Consider the following 17,743-nt stretch of genomic DNA (forward strand, 5'->3'; position numbering starts at 1 on the left):
TTACTGAATACGACTTACAAAAGAAAATCTTTGTCCTGCTTCAATAGGAATCCGAGATTTTATATCTAAAGCACAACTGTTCAGGTGTTAAAGCTGGAAGAACTCCTGACCTACAGCCACAGAAATGTTGGACTTCAGCTGTAAATGAAATGTACTGATACCTGGATGAAAGGATCTGACCTTTTTCCCAGGTGTCTTTTGGTTAATATACATTAGATAAGTACCCATATAGTAAGGGATCCTGATCAGCGATTCATCTGCTACCTTGAGTCATACTACCTGCTACCAACTCTAATCTTAAATCATCTTTAATTCCCATTAAAACATGTGGTGTGTGTATTATGAACTTGGCTATACTTGGAGAAATTACTTATCACCATGAGAAGTGAATTTTCCACTCCTCCCTTTAGGCTTTTTGTGTGTATGTTTCTGACATACAAGGAGGCTGAGGCTCATTTTGAGCATTTTCTACTCCAGATGACCTGGGAGAAGGGCCAGAGAGAAATGCAGTATTACTGGGGTGACTGGAGAGAACGGTTGCATTGTACCTAAAGGGTGTTAGAGCAAAGCCTGGGAGAGTAGGATGCTAGGTGCCAGTTAGAGTAATCCTGCTGTGTTCTCAATAAATATGTGATTTGCTTGACAATGTTGTACCTCACACAGGCCAGCAAAAACTGGAGTTTGAAATTTAGGCTATGCTGAAAAACAAAGGCAGGGAAGGAGCTGACAAGAACAGCCAGATTAAATTGTTGTGCCATTATATTGCAGCATGTTACTGAATGAAATTTCACACGCAGCTTTTACAACCATCTTTGTTAAAGATTATGTTCATCCTGCCTCCAGTTGTCTGAGCATGCTCTTTGGTTAGTAGAACTATTTTGTGATTTTTTGTGTGAAAGTTATGTATGTATAGTTATAGATATGCTATATATATGTATAATCCAACAGGAATGTAATAACTAAACTTACATAAGGTGTTAAAAATGTAATGTAATTTGCATACGAAGTCAGCAGAAATTTCAGGGCCTCTAAGACTTCTCTCAGTCATGTTTTGGAGATTCCTGCATTGTGGTTGAGGAGCTTATCTATTGAAATATTTAGGAATAATTGATTTAAATGTATTCAGATACCTTTTTTAGTGTTAGAGTCTGTGTGTACTCACTGGGGAGCAGGAGAGTCATCCATGTGAATGAAACCAGCTGAATCACAAATCAGGCAGGTGAAGGCAATTGATAAGGAAATGAAAGGATGATGATTAAAAAAAGGAAACACTGGATTGACTCTCAGAGCATAGACATTTTAAAGCCAGGGCAAGAGGGGAGGCAAAAGAAACCTGAGAGGTGGATGTTACTGGAAGGAAGCAACCAGAAGGTGGCAAGTGAAGAGGCAAGGGTGATTAGGACAGCCCGGGTGACTTTGCAAGCCTTAGCAGAAGCCTCATAGTACACTCTCTTAGGCAAGAACAAAAAGAACAACAGCAATACTTAGTGACAGAATAGGGAAGGACAGTTAAGGGGGAAAGATGGGACAAAAGCAAAGAGATCTTAATTCCACTTTAAGGAAAAAAAATTGGGAATTCCGAGTGAAAGTTGTGGTCTCCATATACTTTTCAACCTGCTATGTTGCAGGCGTCAGTCATGCAACTCACTGGAAGGCACAAGAAGGTTTATAAGCTGCTCAGGAGGTGAAATGGATAAGAAATTGAGGGCCGGTTAAATGAATTCAGCTATTAGTTATTTTTTCCTTTAGAAAGAACAAGAGAATGGAGTTGACAGAAAAATGCTGTAGACCTAGAAATGTGCAATCCAAACTCAACTTGTCTGTGGCTCTGTCAAATGCAAATCTCAATACATCTTTTTAAGGATTATGGTTATGTAATTTGACAGGGCTTTTTCCCCCGGAAGAACACAGCTATGTACGCAACCTGAAATTATTTTTCTCTTAAGCTGTAGAGTAGCACCAGCATGCTACACTACGATATTTATGCAAAATGCTGCCCTGTGCTCAGACGAAGTGTTCTGCCATTCCCCTTGCTGCAGTGTGGAATTATTCAGGGATTGTATAGGTAGAAACACCAAAATCTTAGGAGTGTTTCTTCATGGCCGTTTTATGAAAATACTCTAGTTTATTATTCATGGTTGTCATTCATGTAATAGGCTGTCTGTGCACAGTGAATTTCAAACTCACGATAGAACACATGCTAACTGAAGCTTATGTGTTTTTTGAGCAAACATGGTTATGATCAGTGAGGCTCTGTGGACCAAGTGGCCAAAGAAACCACATCTCTCTCCCGCGTGGGCTGCCTTAGGGACAGTACCCAGCTGCTGCTTCCTTGTCATGTTTGTAACCTGTGCAACCAGCTCCCTTTATTCCATACAAATCCCTATGAAACGCCTCCATAGTGACCACCAGAGGGACCTTTCACACTATGGCACCTTAAAACACAGAGCTTATTTAAAAGATTTTTTTATAGCCTAGCCTAAATGACAGAATGCTGCAGTAGATCACTTCCCAAGCTTTTCCCAAAGGAATCTTACCGGTGAAGCCTGGCCTGCAGCTACAGATGTATCCCTCAGCCTGGTCATAGCTGAAGGCTGGTGGCAGACCTGGGATGCTCCCATAGTAGTGGGCCCAGGAGCGTTCCATGCAGTCACCCCAAGGGAGGCAGGGGCTGCTGCTGCACTCCTCGATGTCCTCCTCGCAGCGAGAACCCACATAGCCTGCCAAGAGCCATGAGGGGAAGCCATCCAATTAATGTGCTCTTCATTCATTGCAGACACAAAAACACTATTCTGAATATATCCTGTGAATCTCAGATATGCTTGGTTTCAGACTTTGTCATGTGCTAAAAGATTTCTTCTGCTTCTTGAAGGTGTGAACATTTCCTTGCAGCTCTCTGCCAGGGCTCAGCAGCAGGATATTGCTATGGCTATTCTGCATTATGTAGCTGAGTTTTGCTGTGTTGTACAGACTTCAGGGGTGTTTTTTGGAAGTAATGTGGAACCCATGTGGATAGCAAGCCCCTGCATTGTGGTGTAGATATGTTCTCAGGCTTTGTAAAGTTTTCTTTCTTTTCTGCATCACCTCCCTATGAAAGAGGAGGTCAGGGAGTATAAATTAACTGTTCATAAGTGTTTTACCTGGAGTTTGAAGTGCCACTTAACTCCCCAGTTTCTGGAAAAAGGTTCTGCCTAATTTTTCCATTCCTAGTGCACAAGAACTGTGTAGTCCAACAGCACTGTGGTATTAACTCCTCACAGTGAGCTGTGCTCCTGCATCCTCAGTAAGGATGCAGATGTTAAACATTATACAGAGACTTCTTGAAGTTAGTCCACGTGCTGGAAGATTCACAAAGCCTCTCGAGAACTCAGGCTCTGTCTATACTGGGGATGTGGGAGCCTTTTTGCAAACAGCTGGATATGAAAGCATTGCTGGTAGAGGAGAACACAGCCCAGCATATTTCACCCTACACTGTCAGACACAAGACGGTGGTGAAGGAGACTGGTTTCCCAGTGTAGCACCTAGCTTAAGTTTTATTCATAAACAAACAACATTTTGCATTGAAATACAAGTTTTTAGGTGCTTTAAAAGTCATGTTAATGAAGACTAAAAAAGGGTCATCTGCAGCAGTGATCAGTGTATCACACAGGTTGAAGGATTAAGAAACTTCCAACTTTGACCCTCCCCTATCTTGACTCCGTAATACTGGCACTTTTGGTTTTGCCCTGCTGTGCAGGGAAAACAATCCTTGGCTGAAAAAAGACAGCAACTTACCCATAGGGCTCTGACTCATGATGAGTGAAACCTATCTAAATACAAGCCCATAGAGTATTTTAAGATTATGTAGCTTCAACCACTCATTGTATTAGATTAAAAAAAAAAACCTAGACCAAAACAAAACAAATAAACAAACAAGCAAAGCTATATCTACCATACAAGGAATGAGAGTATTTAAATAACTTAAAGCTTACCTGGCCAACAATGGCATGTGTAATTGTCAGTGTTGTCCTCACAAGTGCCATTATTGTAGCATGGTTGTGACCAACATAAGGGAGTGAGGGTCTCACAGTGTAGGCCCGTAAATCCAGTGCTGGTGCAGTTACAGCTGTACCTGCAACACAGAATGCAATGTTCACTCTAACTGGAAGTGAGGAGGTCTGGGCTTTGTTCCCAAACATGCACAGGCTTCTTGTGTAGTCTTGGCTAGCAGCTTGTATAGTGGAGTCCAGGCTCGACACCATCTGGTGTTCAAGGAGAAAACACAGAAATTTGGAACTAACAATGAGCTTTTTCCTGAAATATGTGGTTTTGTCTGGGGAAAAAAACCTGCTTGTGAATTCAAATTGGTTTTGACAGATTATTTCTTCTAAGAATTATTGGTTTTTATTTTTTTATATATCTTCTTTTGAAATTTTTTTGGGGAAAAAGGTTTCTGCAATTTCCAATGTGATTTTTGTAGGCTTAACCTTATCCACAAAATGAAAAGGGGAGAGGTACAAAGTGTGTTAGTATTCATTTCTCTTGGACAGATAGAAATTGAAACAGGCATTGTTTGTTCCTTGACTAGGTGATATTTTCTGTTTGATGAAAACCGCTATTTTATTGTTAGGTTAGAACAAAGATGTCAATTGCTTCACATTTCCAATAATAACAGTAAACCAATCTTCTTTTTCATAGCATTGTTACTTTTATGGATTTAGAAGTAAATTAACTGGTATGTATAAATGAATCATGTGCAGGTAAACAGTAACGTCTGGGGTTTCTGTTTGTAGGTATTTTTCAGGAGAACTGGCTATAACTAGCTGGCTATAAAATACATAACTCACATGCTTAGGTCATAAGATGTAAGGTCAACTTACTCGTGTCATAAGAAATGACAAGTTTTTGCATTAAAATAATGTTAAATATGTATGCCTGGTTAATCTTTGTTTAATGATTTGAAACAAAAAATTATTCTTGCATTGCTTTAAAACGATACACTGGTTATTGTATAATTAAAATAATGGGGAATCTTCCTGAATAAGTGACAAGTATACTTATTTGATAATGTCTGTGCTTAATATCTAAGAGTTGGAATAAATATATGAAGAGAAAGCATAGTTGGTGACTATAAGAGAACATCAGAGAACTGACTCATGCAGTCTAACAAACCAAAAAGCATAAGTTTTTTACTACATTAGTTAAGTGTACATAAGCAGAAATTTCTGGCAGGATAGTTTATTACTAGTATATGGATTATTCTCAAATCAAATTCAGAGATGACTTAGACCAGGTGGCATTTGAATTTAGGTTATAAAAAGCAATGAGGAAGATGTGAATCAGAAAAATAATTTTCATTCCAAGGTACAGAAGTCTTTTTTTCTGCTGTATTTTTCACACACTTCCTCCATGTGCCTTCAGTTTGGTGCTGTTCAGCCTTGTGGGGATTTTTTTCTGCCTTAGTCCAAGCTCCTTTTTCCCTTTGGTGCATGATCATGCAGAAGTTAGAAATATTTACAACTCACTGATTAATGTGAAGTTCCACATGTGTGCCTTTTCCCTCTGGTATCTTTAAGTGCTTGATATTGCTGTGGACCTTAAAGGATTCTGGAGGGTGCCCTGCTTATGGGCAGGCTATGACTGAGCAGGCAGATGCCGCCTTCTAGTAAGAGTGAAGAGCAATACTCTTAAATACTCTACCTAACATATTTTTGGGCTTCTTTTTTGATGTTCTCACAGTATTCAGAAAGCAATGCACGCAGATACTCTTTCCCCTGCAGTCAAAAGAACATTGAAAGTCCTGGGAATACTTACAATGGAAAAAAGAACTGGAGCATGCAGAGGTATCCTCTGTGCCTGTACACACCAGGTTTCATAGGTCCGAATAAGGTACTTCTGTAAGTTGTTGATTTTAAATAAGAAATGTCCAATAACGTGATCTCTTTTTTTTTTAAGAGATCGAGTTCTACTTTGTTGAATCACTGAAACATCACTGATAGATCAGTCTGAAATTTGGGAGAGAATTTGTTTTTGGTGTTTGTATTTATCACTTTTATTAGTGCTAAACCTTGTGCATGTCTGAGAGCTGATGGCACACACACAAAAGCCTCAGCTATACCACAGCATTAGTCAGAAAAGCAAAACTACAGTTAAAGACTACATTTCTTCATTTAACCCAAAAAATACACAAAAGAAAGGAATTTGTTAAGCACCCTTTGGTTTTGAATTGCTTTGTTGTCTAACGTTTTTCATCATGTAACAAATGCAGTAAGAGCTCCAATGGTTCTTCAGATATCCTGCAGTATTACAAGCCAATTAAAATTGCCTTTACATGTACACCAGCTTCAAAAACTAGGAGAAAAATGAGGATTAAGACTGGTCTGAATGAGCATCCCAGTTGTTCACCTCATGCATGTATCCTCAAAAGGCTTGCAGGTTATTAAGTGTGTCTTCTATGAACTAGTCTGGTGCAAGATGACCTCCCTTTCCCTGCTGTCATGCTTTAGCTACACTGGAAAATAGTAAATTGCTTTGTCCTGTTCAGAGTCATTCAGTGCTGCTGAAAAGGAGCTCCACAAGATTGGTGCCATGTCAACACAAAGTACAAAAGCTCTTTCCCGGAACACGATCTTTTAACCCTCTCATTCAAGGCAAGCACGCCTCTCGCTGCCATGACTTTTGGACCGATTTGGGGGGAACTAAGATCTTCAAAACTGCTTTATAAAAAACTGGAAAATACACAATAGAGGACAAATCTTGCACTGGTGAGAGGAGCACCTGCAGAATACGTTTACAAGCTTTCAGAGTGAGATTATATGTATGTATTTTCAGTTTGGGAATCTCATGCTGAGTATCATTCATTACTGGTGAATGAATGCCAGAGCTCTGGCTGCCTCAGCTGTGCTTGGACCTCTGTGTAAGGCTATTAAAAGTAGATGGAAAAGTTCACTTTGCTATTGGCTTGTATTCTCTTTAATTTTTCTTCTTTGTCCAAGGACTGCAGGTTGTTTTGAATAATGAGCTGTTTTCCTATATACCTGTAAAATTTCTGACACATTTCCTAATGGTATCTATTACTATGGTTACTACAGTTTTCCTCTGCCTCTTTTTTCTGATGCTTCTCTCTGTCAGTGCGGGCAGCTGCTGTTGGCAAATTCAATTTTATACACTCCCACATCTCTCTTGGAAAATAAAGTTTGATGAGTGTTAGAAGAAGAATTCACTTCTAAATAAAAATCCTCATAGCCAGAAACACAACACATTTTAAATGTTTTTAAGTATAAATGTGAAAAATATACTTCATCAGTTTTTGCCATAAGTATTTTGTTGTCTTATTGGGTCTGAGACGAGACTTGCTTTATGTACTCCTTTTCAAATTTAAATGAAATCAGTGCAGGATCAAGGAGTGAAATCCACAATTTGAAGTGAAATCACCACCTGGCAATGCAGGTTTTCACAGCATTCTCATCTGCAAACAGAGGAGCTGGTAGCACCTCACATGAGTGTTACCCAGCTGTAGAAGACATACCCATTGGCCTTGTCCATGCATTGTCCCCCATTGAGGCATGGCTGGCTGATACACTCATCGATGTTGGTTTCACAGAGGTCGCCGAGGAAGCCCAGTGCACACGAGCAGGAAAAGCTCCTGATGGAATCATGGCAGGTCGCGCCATTGAGACACGGCTGTGATGAGCACTCATCTACTTCCAGCTCACAGTTTGTACCTTCAAAACCAAAGAAAATGAGCAAACTCCAAATGTAGGAGATAGCTAGTTTTGAAGATCTCAGCAAGGACTGTTTTAAGTACAACATCCACATAAACTTTCTTTTTTTAGCAATTGCCTGTGTTTGAAAGGTGGCTCTCCTCAATGTGCACTGCAAAACTAGTTTTTTTCAGGGTTTGGCAGAGTTTACAAAAGAGCAAGCCAGCTGTTCTGCACAAGATTAGTTAGAATAGCAACTTTTTATGTGAATTTGAACACAGAAACAGAACAAAAAATGTTCAGATTATTGAAACCATGCTGCTATCTTATTTATAAAACATAGAAATAGTAATTTAATGACATCAGATGAGTCTGAAGCTGCAGAGTTAATTGAATTCATTGGGAAGCTGTCTGTTTAGCTGTGGTTTATTGCCTTTTAAGATTTAGCAATGTGTAAATAAGTTGGTTATGATGCCGTGTTTGCAACAGGTCAGAACCTTGGAGCTGCTCTTCAGAGATAACTGCTGGAACTTAATCAGTTCCAATATTAGTTTACAGCTATTTAGGATAGTTTGCATGTTAAAACTGCACTCCTTTTTATCTCTAGCACAGTCCAGGAGACACTAAGAAAAATGTATAATTAATGCCTTGCAGGTCCTGCTTTGCTTCTATCAGGGGTTTGTATGCTTATGCACCTATTTAGTGTTTTGAGTAATAAGGTGACTTTTAAGTAATAATTTTCACTTGCTAATTAAAATTCTTTCAACAGCTACTGTATCTGCTACAAAGCAGACACAAAATGGCAAATTATAATGAAAAAGCTGCTTTTAAGTGGACTTCCCCATCTTTTATTTGGCTTATCAAGGTAGCAGTAGTATTGTAAATAGTTTTCAGGGGAATTCTCTACTTGAAAGAGAACCTGCAACCCCAAGAATGGGTTAAATTTGTTCAGATAGATGAAGTTTTCAGTACAAGATGATGGAGTAGGCTTTCAAAAGATGGCAACAGATACGTTTTGATGATGGGCATTATCTTCATAATTAATTTCAGAGGTCATCTCTAATTCTTTCTTTATGCTGTTTTAGCCAACTCTGTTCTGCTGTGAGATTTGTACATTCTAACTTGGAACAACTTTCTGACAGTCTTGACTGAGATTGCTAATGCTTAGCACTTTTACTCAGTTACTAATTCATTTTGACTGTTTTGAATGCAACATCTTTATTAAGAAGAAAAAAAAAAGAAAATAATTTAAATATGTATTATGGATAAATACCTGTAAATATTTTGAAATTAAAAAAAGAGAAATGACGCACATTATCTCATCAGTACTTTTCATTGTATTTAAACATTAAAGTGCAAGTTCATCTTTCCAGCAATAAAAAATACTATTGCTTTAATTTTAGACAACACATTTTTATAGTTCCCTGAGACTACATATAGAACAGTGGATGGGAGAAGTCAATGATCCCGTGCCTTCAGTTTGGGGTTCACTGAGCAGCTAGCCACTACTTTCAGTGGGAGCCTACCACGAGACCCTACCACAGGAACACTTTCTTATGGCTTTATGGTAATGTACATTACATCCAGATATAGTAAGCAATCCCTCTGTGGTCATTGCCCTGTGAATACACTGTAATTATAAACAATGTGTTTGCAGAAGTATGCCTAGTGACCGTAAATCTGCCAGAGCTTGTTAACAGCTTACTGTGAACACTAAAAATTGTGTGACAAAACAAGCCCTGTTCAACTGATCCTCGGTTCAGCCAAATTTAAAACTACAGGCCTGAGAACAGCCTGACAATTAACATGAGAATGTAGCGTTGTTGTTTTGGTTCATGTCTTTAATCTATTAAGCCCAGTAACCTGCCTTTGGCAATGTTGCCTCAGAAGAAAACTTCTCTCTGTATAATGCATCCAGCCAATTCGATATGCCATGCAAACACCGGAAATTCCTTCCTTAGCCTCTACTGAATCTGCTGTCAGGCTTTCTTGTATGTGAAAAAGAGAGATGAAAGGATTAGATTTGCATTTGTACTTCAGTCTAACATTCTGTCCCAGATATGCTGTATGCCAATTATCATACGCCAAAAAGGAAAAAAAGCACCGACCAGCCCTGCCACAGTTATTGCATGGGGCTACACCATTGAGAGCAAAGGCGTCCTGTCCTAGAGCAGGCTCAGTATTTCAGCAGGTACAAATTCAAACCACACAAGTGGTTTGAATTGAAAGACTGGGAAGGTAGATATTAGTGTTATTGACAACTTTTGCTGTTTCTTTGAAGACCTAAGATAATTTCTTACACTGCTTGCTTTTCAAACGAATCCTACTGTGCACTTTTGTACAGCCACAGTCAATAAAAAGTAAATGCAGGTGAGGATGAAAGAAATACAGCCAATACCTTCAAACTTCCATGCCTACAGGTATATTGTAATATCACCTTCTGTTCAAAGATACCAGAGATTTGCAGGCTCAGTATAGTTCCAGGAGGACCTGCATGCTCTTAGTACAGCTGGAAACTGGTATCCAGGTCACCCCTTGTGCTCTCCTGTGCTGTAGTACTGTCCCCAAATTCCTCAATCTGTGTATAGTAATGTTATGTGCCATAATCTGGATCAAGTGTCAGACAGTTATTTTCTAGGCACCAGCTTTGAAAGGATGTGAAGAGAGTTCATCAGAAATTAGACAGAGTGAAGAGTTCAGTTTCTTGGAGCAAGGCTCCTCCTTTTTGCACCCAGGCCTATGCTAGCCACCATGCACAAAACTAAGTTGTTACAGGTCTTGCAACACAGCACTATGCAGACACAATCACGAGAACACCAGGATTAAATCAAATCAAAGGTTTCAGCACTGTGGAGTTATGAACTGCAACAAGCACACTTTGCATGTACCTGTGCTCTGCTAATCTTTGTTTTGAAAACCCTTTGACATGCAGCAAACACTGCTGGGCTCCTCCCTCATCACAGTCTTGTGTATGGGAATCTTGGCAGAGGTGGTAACCTGGGTTTAATCCTCTGTCAGGCTGGCTAGAGCACGAGGTTGGGAGTGCTGCTTTGAAACTTGAAAACTGAGGAAGGAAACCAGCTTTCTGTTTTGTTGGCAATTTCTGTTTGATGGGCAATGTTTTTTGCTATCAGTATCCACAATGATATTGCCATGAGCTTGTTGGAAAGCAGGATCTGTATTTGAGATACTTCATCCCATTGTCAAGGCTGCTGAGCCCCTGCTTGCCTTCAAGTGCCTAAGGCTTATGATGCATCTACCCTAAATATTTTCATGGCGTATGCATCATTGATAAGACTAATGCATGAGAATTTATCAGGAATAATTTTCTCATATTGTAGAGAGTTCATCTCAGCTATGGTTACATCATAGTAAAAGGTATTGCTCAAAGTATGAAAATGGCTCATTGCACCTATTTTGTCTTTCACTGAAACACTTCTTCCTGCTGTTGTCTTGGGCTAAGACTGGGTTTTGGAACTGACATGTACCCCTGATAATTCATGCTAACATGGCTGTTGGCAATGGAGAACCCACTTCAGTTGTGTCCAGCAAGGTAATTAAAGTACCTTGAGGTGGGTAATAACAGACTCTTACATGGTGCTCTCCTGGGGTGAATTAAAAACAAGTGCAATTAGTGCAATGGTGGAAAAAATGCATTTGAATAAGGTCGTCAGCAAAACTTCAACAAACCAATTGAGCTTCATTATTTAACAGCTGTGTGACACATGTCTTGTAAATAATTTCACACATGCAGAACATTATCATAGAAACTGGATTTCATGCTAAATTTTCCAGTCTTTGGCTCTTGGTGTGTTCTAACCTCTTCCATTTGTGTAAGAATTATGTGTGACATTTCTCAGCTATTTTCAGAAGTGCTGCAGCATACCAATCATACAAAATAGCAGTCATAGTCCATGAAACAAGCAGCAACGGCAGTCAGTAACTCAAGCATTTGGTTAACATTACTGCCATAGATTTACTGTATGTTCTCTACCTACCTATCAACAGATATAATCTTTTTAACATCTCAGGGAAATGAGATGAGGCTGGATGACTTCCCGCAGTAATTCATGGTGTCAGGCCAGGATAATAACAGTTGGCAAGATCCTCTGACAGAGTAAATGAGGGGTTTTATTACCAGTGGGGACACCTCAGGGCTTTCATCCAGTAATCCCTCTGGCTTGTGCATTTAGCACAACTCACAGCAAGGTGCAGAAAACAACAAGAAAGAATGCTTCTGACAAAACATTTTGTTAAGTGGCCTTTAAAAGCTGGTGTTTTACTGCTTAAGGAACAGTCCACTACTCTATAGAATTCTTATGGTTAGTCTCTCTGCTGCTGGAAGCAGTGTCAGAGCTGTATGTCAAAACACTGCAGCCTCTTTGTATTTTACACCTTTTCTCCTTCCTTGGTTCTCTCCTCATTTCTTAACTCCTCTTGTGCCCAGTGTGGAGCACTTGATGATGTTGCTTGATTTTGGGTGTGAGCAGAGAGCATCAATCTGGCAAACAGCAGAATTTCATGGTGAAAGTGAAGCAGCTCCAGCAGAGAGAGTTACCTCCAGCAGTTTGTGTTGATCTAAATCTTCATTACTTTTTGTTTGGGCTTCATTATTTTATTATGTTTTCTCTGTTTTTGTCTCTAAGGTTTATATTCTTTCTCTTTCAAACAGAGTTCCCTGGCTATGGATCCAGGCCTGGACCCCACTAACAGTACCAGTTAAACAAATACAGTTTCCTGAATACAACAGGAGGTCTGGGCTGAGTCTGATCATAGCAGAGTAACCATGCTGGTTGTTAATAGGTTTTTCCTTCCTTCTGCTCTTCAGCTTTCCTCCAGTTGTGTAGTGGCTGGCCTGGGCTCAGACACCCACTGGCAGCAGCAGGGTGGTGGGAAGGTAACAAGCTTCCTTCAAATAACATTCTCTGTGCTCATGAGGGATATTAACCAAGGGCTGGCTTCCAATAAGTGCTGTGTCAGACACACGAAAGCTGCTTTTTACCTCTGACTTCCCCTTCTGCATGGGGATTTGGGGATAGAGCTGTAAACCACATCTCTTATTTCTTATTCGTTTGAATCACTTGAAGCAATAGCTGGGGTTTTTCCTCTCTTTTTGCTCTATGACTCCTTTTATTTTTTATCTTTCTTTTTTTTTTCCTTTGCTTACCTGACTGGCAATCTACCACTAAAATGCCTCCCCTTTTCTCCTTCTAATGATTCAGTGTGCTACCTCTTGCAGTCCTGCCCATGAATACAGCTTTTAAATTTGAAGGGAGCTGTCTCCTGCAAAGATTCTGTGTCCTCCAGCAGATGAAGTAGGAAATAAAAATCATACCTGTACTTAAAAATGGAGCTACATAAAATAGGATTTAAAAAAAAAAATCTTCAGTTTGAGAACCCAATAATACTTTCCCATTCTACTTAACTTATATAATGTTCTGGTTGCAAATGTGTTCTCTATTTCTAGGAAGGGCAGACAAGAGAATGCTAATGTGTAACATTTAGGTTTAAGTATACAGCTTGTTGTGATTAGCAAATCACGCAAATCTAATTAGATCTAATTCTTAACCCTAACAAATAGAGGTTTTATCTGAGGATGTGCATCTTAATTTTTTTTTTTTTTAAAGGAAAGTTAACCTGGCCCTGTGACATAGCTTTATGTGCAAAAAGCTGCTCTGTAGTTTTCAGTAAATGTGAGATTTCTGTATTCCTTCTTGATGTAATACCAGTAGCTCACAATGATAAGGTAACCTATAATGTACCAACAGCCACTGTGCTAAAGCGGAAGGCAAATAGTAATAGAGACATGATTAAATATGTAGACGGGTGAGTTGAACTTGGAACACGAATTATGATGGTTCTTCATGATGCAAGGAACAAGTTGTTTTAACAGTGCTTACCTGTGTACCCAGGTGGACAGATACAGCCATATTGTCCTATCTGGTTGAGACACGTTGCCCCATTCAGGCATGGATCTGACACACATTCATTCACTTCCAAGTCACAGTGCTTGCCTTGGTAGCCTGGGACGCAGTAGCAGGAATACTCATCAATCCCATCCCTGCAGACTGCTCCATTGTGGCATGGTTCAGAAATGCATTCATCAAAATCCATTTCACAGAGTGTACCAGTGTATCCTGTGCTACAAAGGCAAGTGGGCCCAGCCAGGCCATTTTGGCAGGTGCCTCCATGCTCACAAGGGTTTGTGTCACACATGCTGACAGCTATTTCACAGGTAGGTCCATTATACCCAGCAGGGCACTCACAGGTAAAGCCGAGGTTTCCAGCAGATCTTAAACAGGTAGCATTTTGAAGACAAGGGTTTGAGGAGCAAGGATCAGAGGTTTTATTGCAGAATTCCTCCACACTGTCCACTGATGCATCTGCACAATGGCAAGTATTTTCTTTATGACCAGGAACACATGCAAAGTTCTTTTGGCAAGAGTTTGACAGGCACCTGGAATCATTCCTTGTGCAAAGTGACTCTAGAAAGGAAACACAAAAATTCCTGAGGAAATTCTCAGCACTAGGAATAACCAAGGGTAAAAAAAGTGCAAGTCTTCACACAATTGTGCTTCAAAACAAATAGCTCCAATTGTTGGCTGTTGAGAAGAAAACAGGGCTGGTAACTGTGTGAAACATATTAGTAGACTAATAAATGTAAAATGAAAGCAATTATGAAAATATAAGTAGTCTGTTATTTCCTGGTTTTCCGTCTTCCAACAGCCATGGCCTAGAGTGTCAGGATTGCTTAACACTGTATTAAGAGTACAGTTGCAAGAATATTGGTTATAAACAGGTACCCAACAATGTGGAATGCATTTAGGTATATTTAAGACACTGTTGTTTTGTTTTTTTTTTTTTACTAGAGGAAGGAGCTAAACCACATATTTCAGTTCAATCCCACTCTGTATTCCTTTGTGGTGAAGTCTTTTGTATTAGATTTCAGCAAAGCTGAGTGACTCAGGTGAAGTTACAGCTCAAGTAAATGTCTCAAACCATCATGCACCTTGATTTTGACTTCCTGATTATAAGTAGTAATTGGACAGCTGTACATATTTCCACCACAAAGAATCTTCAAAATCCCTGAGGTTCAAAATAGTCTTCTGAGGGTCTTCCAGCCTCTGAGGCTGAAGGACATGGTGAGTAGTGTAAATACATTCCCTACCCTCCAGGAACTGAGCTCCTGGCAGCAATTAAAGACTACTTGGAGTTGTCTGGCTGCTGTAAAGACTTGATGAGGATAACAGTAGTTACTTCTCACATCCTAATCAAGGAGGAGGGAGCTGCTAACAGCATTGTTCACAACCCACAGCTGAGAAGCAGTGATAAAGCAGGGCAAATAGTGAAAGATGCCCTTTCCAGTAAAAGAAAACAAGAATTTGGCATGAAATTGTATCTTGGTTTGGTTTTGTTTTTGTTTTAGTTTCTTTTTAACCGTGATTAATTGTCTCCATAATGAAAGAAATGGCTGTATTCAGATAAGCATAGCACACATAGGTAGGTATTGTACCTGCTGTCTTGAATTTAGTGTTAGGCATATTAAGCAGTTGCAACAAGGTTCCTAATACAGAATGCATGAAATAGGTGCATTGGTCTGGGCTGAATCCTTTGCAATCACAGCTTCCTTGCCAACACCAAGTGGGCTAGACTGAAGCTTGCATACTTTTATGTGTGCTATAATCAGGTCACCCAGATATGGCACAGATGTAATGAAGAGTGCAATGAGGTTCCATTGATCACTGAATTCATCTCGTAATATCATGTTGCTTCTGTCATGATTTACCATTGTTTTGGTATGGGTCAGTAATAACAGTGTTAATCACCAGTACACATCCTGCAGCACTTGGGAATTTTGTTAAGTGTTTGAATGCTGAGAAGCTAGTGGAAGAAATCCTGGAGTTACCTCCAAATACTGTGCTAGTAAAATAAAATAATGGCAGATGAAACATCATAGACAATGCTTAATGAAGAGAAGAAAGGCCAATAGTTATTTACTGACAGAAACCGCCTAGAAAATAAGGACCACAAATACTGACCTAAAAAGCCAAGTGCATTTATAGTACTTATCTGGAGTATAATAAAAAAGAGTTGTATCCAGTAGACTTTTTTCTTTTGTAACTGATTTTCACCATATTATAAGAAATCTTCTACTGAATAATGAACATCTGAATGCCAGCAGACTTCTAATGTGACTGCGATGTGACATTACTCAAAATATGAGGGTAAAACTGTAAACAAATATTTCGCATGCTGCTAGAGAAAAAAGTTATTTGTACCATGGGAGGGGAAAAAAGCAGGCATATCTTGGCCAAGAATCCATGGAATAAAGCTGAATATTCTTCTTGGAGAGAATGCAGTAATTCAGAAGGAAAGACTGGTGGGCTGGAGAATGAAAATTGCATGAAATGACCTATATGAGAGTCCTGTAAACATCCTGCTTTCTTCTTTCAGTTTATACTTTCATTCTAGAGTCTTGTTTGGAAGTATGAAGGATATGTCTTCTGCAGCAGTTACTTGAAAATGAATGTCAGGACAGTGTATGTTTGTGCAAAAAAGGGTGTTGTGGATAAGCTGTGCTTCTTGAAGAAATTCAGACCTATCTACCACGAGTCTCCAATTTCTTCCACGTTCTTGGAGCTAAGATTCAGGAGGGTGGACACAACAGAGAAGGAGGTGGGGCACTGAAAGAGAAGCAGCTTGTAGAGATGGTTATCAATAACTGGGACTAGACCAATGATGATGAAATCCTGGGACAGATCTCTGGTTGTCTGGGAAAGTGAGAGGCTAGGACTGTATGTTTGAGGATAACAGCCAACCACTGGCATTGTCAGAGAATACAAATTGAGTAATGCAGTTGCATTTCCATAACATGTATTTTAATGACTAATACAACTTAATCCATTTTACCCAGGAAGAAGAAAGACAGCTTATATAGATACGATGCTATGATAATAAATGGGGATGTTAGAAAAGTTATCTGTGTTTCATATTTGTGCCTTCTGACTTGAGATGTACAGAGGAGCAGCAGTGCCTCTGGGAATAAAAAGCACCAATCTGAATGAACATGATGCTCATGTGTAGGTACACTGAGTCAAATAATACTTGTTTGAACAAGCAGAATAGAGATTTATGTAGTAACATTGATAGTAACAGTGTCATAATTTAAAAAAACTAAAGTCTTAAGGATCGCATAGGAATAGTTTCTTGATTGTTTCCTTGGGGTGTTGCATGTATAAGTAAAACCTGGAAATGTTTTTGTTCAAACTGTTTTTAGCTGTTGTCCTAATTGTATATACCAGAGGTGCAGAGGAGAATTATCTAGAGAAGGTATGGTTTTGGTAAAGATTATCTTTATTTAATACAGGCTGTGATAGACCTGATTAAGAAAGCAAGTTAAACACTGATTACCAGGAGGAGAACTGGAGCTTTACCTTGTGTTCTTTCAAAGATGAAAGAAAACAGGACAAAAATAGCACCTCTGATTTAGACTGCCTTTAAAATGACCATCCCCAAACCAGTCAACATTCAGTTTTGCACTGGGAACAGATATTTCATCTTAATGTGATATCAGCTGTAATTCCCCCAGCATACGTCTCACTGAATGCAAAATTAAAGACACTGGCCATGGTGTGCTGACTCACTAACTCCAGTAACCAGTATAATGGACTTTTCTCCTCCTCAACACACCCCCATGTATGTTCCACTGTCCTAGTTTGCACAATTTTCTATATTACCCATGTATTTAGTTTCTTTAACCTGGGTAATAAAGGGCTTTACTGCAACCTGTTAACTACAGTTAAAATGAGCAAAACTGCATTCTTTAGGAACTTTTGTATCCCATATTTTTCTTGGGATTGCAAAACCTTAAAGAGTTTTCAGTCTGTCTACCAACTTAAAATTCATCAAATGTTTGAAGAAACATTGCAAATCTGAAAACATTAACTATGATTAAGTTATGTTGCCTAACTATTGTAGTGTGCAAACTACAAGAAGTGAGGTCAGTCATTCAAGTCCTTCTTAAGTAGGACCACTTTGACACCAGAAGCAATTTAGTTAAT

The 17,743-nt window shown here is 39.3% G+C and overlaps 1 protein-coding gene across 1 annotated transcript in view; it reads right to left on the reverse strand.

Moving 5' to 3' along the window:
• The window catches only part of CRB1 (crumbs cell polarity complex component 1), a 109,892-nt gene that overhangs the window by 64,976 nt on the left and 27,173 nt on the right, over window positions 1-17,743 (reverse strand). The window contains exons 2-5 of the mRNA XM_031054756.2: window positions 13,583-14,167; window positions 7,508-7,703; window positions 3,972-4,111; window positions 2,538-2,720 (exon numbers count right to left, since the gene is read on the reverse strand). Coding sequence (XP_030910616.1) covers window positions 2,538-2,720; window positions 3,972-4,111; window positions 7,508-7,703; window positions 13,583-14,167 — 1,104 coding nt within the window. The remainder of the gene's footprint in view (window positions 1-2,537; window positions 2,721-3,971; window positions 4,112-7,507; window positions 7,704-13,582; window positions 14,168-17,743) is intronic.

The sequence above is a fragment of the Melopsittacus undulatus genome, chromosome 6 (genome assembly GCF_012275295.1).
Source record: "Melopsittacus undulatus isolate bMelUnd1 chromosome 6, bMelUnd1.mat.Z, whole genome shotgun sequence".
Taxonomy (NCBI): Eukaryota; Metazoa; Chordata; class Aves; order Psittaciformes; family Psittaculidae; genus Melopsittacus; species Melopsittacus undulatus.